This window comes from Atta cephalotes (genome assembly GCF_000143395.1).
Source record: "Atta cephalotes unplaced genomic scaffold scaffold00027, whole genome shotgun sequence".
Taxonomy (NCBI): Eukaryota; Metazoa; Arthropoda; class Insecta; order Hymenoptera; family Formicidae; genus Atta; species Atta cephalotes.
Genome location: NW_012130091.1, coordinates 2,880,971 through 2,886,249, shown reverse-complemented (window position 1 = coordinate 2,886,249; position 5,279 = coordinate 2,880,971). Strand labels below are relative to the sequence as shown.

The 5,279-nt window shown below is 35.3% G+C and overlaps 1 protein-coding gene across 2 annotated transcripts in view; it reads right to left on the bottom strand.

Annotated features, from left to right (window-relative positions):
- Positions 1-292: 292 nt before the first annotated feature.
- LOC105620537 (neurexin-4) overlaps positions 293-5,279 on the bottom strand; it is a 10,437-nt gene continuing 5,450 nt past the window's right edge. For both annotated transcript variants that reach the window (XM_012202027.1, XM_012202028.1), the window contains exons 4-11: positions 4,599-4,740; positions 4,143-4,513; positions 3,715-4,053; positions 3,137-3,611; positions 2,725-3,054; positions 2,345-2,650; positions 1,616-2,242; positions 293-1,146 (exon numbers count right to left, since the gene is read on the bottom strand). In XM_012202027.1, coding sequence (XP_012057417.1) covers positions 293-1,146; positions 1,616-2,242; positions 2,345-2,650; positions 2,725-3,054; positions 3,137-3,611; positions 3,715-4,053; positions 4,143-4,513; positions 4,599-4,740 — 3,444 coding nt within the window. The remainder of the gene's footprint in view (positions 1,147-1,615; positions 2,243-2,344; positions 2,651-2,724; positions 3,055-3,136; positions 3,612-3,714; positions 4,054-4,142; positions 4,514-4,598; positions 4,741-5,279) is intronic.

The following is a 5,279-nucleotide window of genomic DNA, read 5'->3' as shown; positions in this document are numbered from 1 at the left end:
ATTAATAATTAGACTTAAATAATAAAAATTGAAGTATTTTTAATAAAACTATTATATGGGTTTTATAACAGAATTAAAAAATTCGTTTTTCTGATTTCTAACCATTATTTTGGATTCTACATTTGTATTTCTCTGTACAAAATTATGATATATATAAAAAGATCAATGGTTGAATGGAGCAAAAGAGATTCTATCCTTATTAAAAATGTATATATAATTTTAGATTAATTTAATGTGTACTTGTTACTTCTCTTTAACGCATACATATCTATAATATGATGCATTTCAGTTTTTAAATAAACCACTCTTTCTTTTTCTGTACTTGATGACCAGTGGCAGAGTTTACGACCGCTGAATCCGGATCCAGAGCAATTTCAGCACCCTTATCTTCTTGCGTCAAGTATTCACCTTTATGCCTAGACATATATCTGCCTATAAGAATCGCCATGATCACAAGTGCAATCAGAATAACCGCTAATACGCTTCCCAGAATAGCTGTGTCAGTCTCATTATATGCCGCTCTCACTTTTTCCTCATCTACTTGAGGTGGTGGTCGCGTCTCTTTAATATATGGCGGATGTGTGATCGGTTCGACTCCGCAGAAATCTTCGGCTACTGGAGGACCGAGTGAGCGGATATTAGCAGGTCCGTTCTCTTGAAAGAGTAGCTTCAGCGGATATATGTCGTCGAATTCAACTCTCGATATACAGCCCGCGAATCCCTCTGACATAGACTCGTTTCTACCGATGTACATGTATTGAATATTGTTGAATTGCGCGTCTGCAGAATGCTTTATATTAAATTCAAATTCCTTCGTCTCATAATTATCGACCTGCAATGTCAAAATAGCACCAGATTTTTTCCTGCCGATCCTGACATCGTGATACTGTCCCAAACCGAAATGTTTCTTCGGAAATATGACTTCCTGCCGTTCGAAACCGAAGTCAAATACTACGCGTAAATGTCCGCTGTTTGAAACCATTATAGTCATGTATTCTCCAGAAATATTGGAGAATAGACCCAATAGAAATCCTTTCGGATTCGTTGTCGTAAAGCCAACGCGTATTTTTTCAGAGATAGTGGAACGCCAGCTACCCATGAAATCGTATTTTATCATCGAATTAGGTTTCATGTATACGCCAATCTCTGAAAATATTTAAATAATATTAGATACATTACTTTAAATACGAAGCACTACGGCCTGAATGTTAAGATGTTGAACTATTATATATCTTTATTTAAATGAATTAATTTCAGAAATTATAACTGCGTGCCGATAAATGTCGGACTTTCAACGCAATCAATCTAAAATATTAATAATCTCTCCAAATTTCCCAAATTTAATTTAAAAAAAACTGTAATAAACTTATTGCGTTGAAAGTCCGACAACCATATCGGCACGCAATTATAATTTCTGAAATTAATTCATTTAAATGAATATACATAATAGTTCAACATCTTAACAGACCGTAGTGGCACTTCGTATTTAAAGTAATGTATCTAACATAAACGGTCTTATTTCCAATCTTATTATTGTAAATAATATTAACTAAGAGAAATTAATAGCAATCGATTTTATTGAACATTTCGCATTGAAAACATCTTTCTTATTTACCGTCTGCACAAATTGGTCCCTTAAATGCGGTCCATCGGCAGTCACACCAGTATCCATCATATGCTTCGTGGCATGTGCCATTGTTAAGGCAAGGATTACTCTCACATCTACCAACACAACCTTCCGTAATGCCGTACAATCCTTGCCGAGCATAACTTCTCAAGTCTTGCAATTGACCATTGAGAAGTAGTGCTCTTATACAACCGACGTATCCGTCCTTAAAATCGATCGTAGAACCTACTACGAAGTCTGAAGTAAGATGCAATGCTCGCACTGGACCCGGAGGTTCTCGCACTTCATTCTTCATCGCTCCATCGATGACGATTCGGGCTTCCTTGCGATTTCTTTCTACTGACACAGAATGCCATTTATCGTCACCTAAATTGTAAGATGTTTGCACGCTAACGGTAAGCGGCCCTCCACCGGCCACATACTGGAAATGTACTTGGTTTCCACTGTGTATGGAAACTTTGATATAATCGGTGGGTCCTTTGCTATGAATAATTACAGCATCCTGAGTAGTGGTCTTAAACTCGAAATAAATATCACCGCTGTGCCCAATATCAAAGGTCGGCAAATTGATGCTAGCATCCCTTATGCGGAATGTGACTACATTCTTGAATAAATCTGTAATAAGAGGATCGCATATCATTGAAAATTAATTAATTAATAATAATGAATTTTTATTATTCGTATATATTAGAATGAGAATAAAATAATTGAATTTACCATCGCCTTCGCAAATAAGCGGGCCTAACGTATAACGACCTTCTTTTTCATCGAGCGGGGTACCAGTATCACCAAAACGTAATTGTTTAACGGGAAGATGTTCCTTTTCTCTAATCTCCCCACTATCTATAAACCATCCATCTAGATCAGAGTCGCAGTTGCACCACTTGGTTATATCTGTACATTTTCCTTCTATACCGCACTCGCATTTTCGCGACCCGGACAATGCGCCACCCCAATAATCCATCTTCTGATTATTCCGACTAACCCACCACGAATTCGGTCTAAAATAATCACCTGGAGGAACTGAAAAGGAGCAGAAAGATTGATATAAAGTACTTCGGAAGTAGCAAGACGCAAGATATTTAAGATATAATTACCTGGGGTATTAAATAATTTGGAATGTTTACATTCATAACTTATCCTTTGTGTGCAACTTATAGATCGATTTAATAAAGCCTCTATTTGATCAAAGTCGGCATCATAATTAATATCCTGTATAAAACTGCCAGGCTCTTGAAATCCATCGACAGGAGTCAATTGCTCGTTACTATGATGTAAAAATGTCATTACGCGGCCATCGGAAAGGACCTCGCAAGTAACAGGAAAAGGCTTTAAGGGCCCGCTCCCGTCCACATCGATTTTAATTTCCACACGCTGATTTACTGAATTCATATTCTTATAGGCCTGGCATGATAAGGGATTTAACGCTGCATAAAATTGTAATATTATTAATTTTAGCAGAAATATTCTATATTTCATTTATTGTATTAACACATGCTGAATACTTACAGGTATGACAGACAGCACCGGCGTACCCAGTATTAGCACAATCACAGAAGAATTCATCAGAATTTTGACGGCAAACACCAAAATGTTTGCAAGGATTTGGATTGCAGCGATCTACCATCTGACAAGTGTCAAAAACAACTTCGTTCTTGCAACAGTACTCTTCGTCCTTCCAGTCGGTCGGCAATTTATAATTCCCATCAATACTTATCATTCTCATACAGCCAACAAAGCCATGATTGCTCTCCGATCCAATCGTACCACCAATGAAATAATATGATCCGGTTATCATATCCAAGAGACGCTCTGTTTTCATCGGGCGTCCATCGACATTTAAAATGAGCGAATTTTTGAAAATCGTTAAAATTATTTGATGCCATTTTCCATCGTTAAACTTCTCATAAAAATTGTCCAAGTTTGTGCTCGGGTTATTATGCGTTTGTATGTCGACTTTCAATTTACCTTCTTGCAAGTATAGCTACATATTAAAAATAAGATAAATTTATTTGTATTATATTTACTAACAGCATTGAATATTATACTCAAGGATAATAAAAAGAATAAATAAAAATGTGCACAACCTTGACAAAGCCCGGACTCGTAAACTTATGGTAAAGAATTATGCCTCTCTCTTCGTATGATCGAAACGCGAGAGAAACGTTCATAGAAAATACGCCCTCATAGCCTCTTAATTTGGCATAAGATCCAGTAGTTAAAAACGTGACAGGTATTATCGGAGGTTCCGGACAAGTGTAAAGCGTATTAATCTTATAATATCGTAAATTCTCATCTATGATTTCTGTTTCCTTTAGCTCGCGAATTATATTCGTCGAGTTTAAATAAAAATTCTCTATACAACCGGTAAAATTTTGAATTACCACCAAACCATCCTGTTTATTAGGCACACCACCGATGTAAAACTAGAACATTCATTCAAGTTAATCTTAATACGTTCACGTAAATGTTCGATTACTAAAATGCTTCACGTTTATTTAAAAAAAAAAGTCACCTCTCGATTTAAATCCAGTCGATGAAACTCTCCTTCTATTCTACCTTTAATCAAAACTCTGTCAACAGAAAACCAAATATCTTTCCGATTGCGTGAGATCACAACGTCGTGCCACATATTATCGTCCAAAAGACTGCCGACAGATAGACTTGTCATAATACCGGATCCAAGATCGATATTAAGCAACATTCTGTTGTCACGCAATTGCAAGGCTATATAATCACCCTGAGTACCACGAGAATACATTAATACGCCGTCAGCATTATTAGTTTTAAATCGAAAACGTATTGAATGTCTGTCGGTCTCGATAGGTTCTCTAAGTAAATCCAATCGTATCAGAGAGGATCCGTTAAAGGAAGCGATGTCAGATACTGAAATATAAAGTGATAGATTTGTCATCTTATAAACTGATATACATTTTTCTAAAGACAGAAGTATATAATCATTATTTTATACCATAATCGCATCCGTAAAGTTCGACTCTCAGCGATATCCTGTCTCGCCATCGTGTTGGATTTATTCTAATCCATTGTGCAATTATTGATACATCAAATTTATTAAGCTTTATACTATCTCCGTCTATATTACCTTTAAACATCTAAGAAAAAAAGGAGAAATAAGAATGTTTAGAGTGTTGTTATATCATTATATCTGTCCGTTTACTTCATTTTCAGTATCAGTCAATAATTAACATCGCGACAACCGTGCAGAATTTAAATAAATTGCGTGCATGCTGTAAGTTAAAAGTAAATACTTATGTGAGAAGAGTAGTTATCAGAAATAGAAAACTGTTTGCAAAACACGGAAACACGTTCATTTCTTAGAGCTATTATATTATTTAGGAATACCGATTGCATTAGACTAGTTTGAAAATTGCTGTATATTAAAAAGATTACAAAAGTTATTTTAATTGCACGCATTCAAGCAAAGATTATTCGCTTATAGTACAAATTTTTAATAAATGCGATTGTTATCCAACCACCATTAATTGCATAAGTATGTACGTTAGTGCAAATTGTTAATGACAAAGTGATACTCAATATTAAAAGTGGATGACAAAAGAGAGTTATAAATATGGTGTCATTATAATAAATAAAATTCTGGAAAAACAAATATTAATTTTTTTATGAGAGCTAT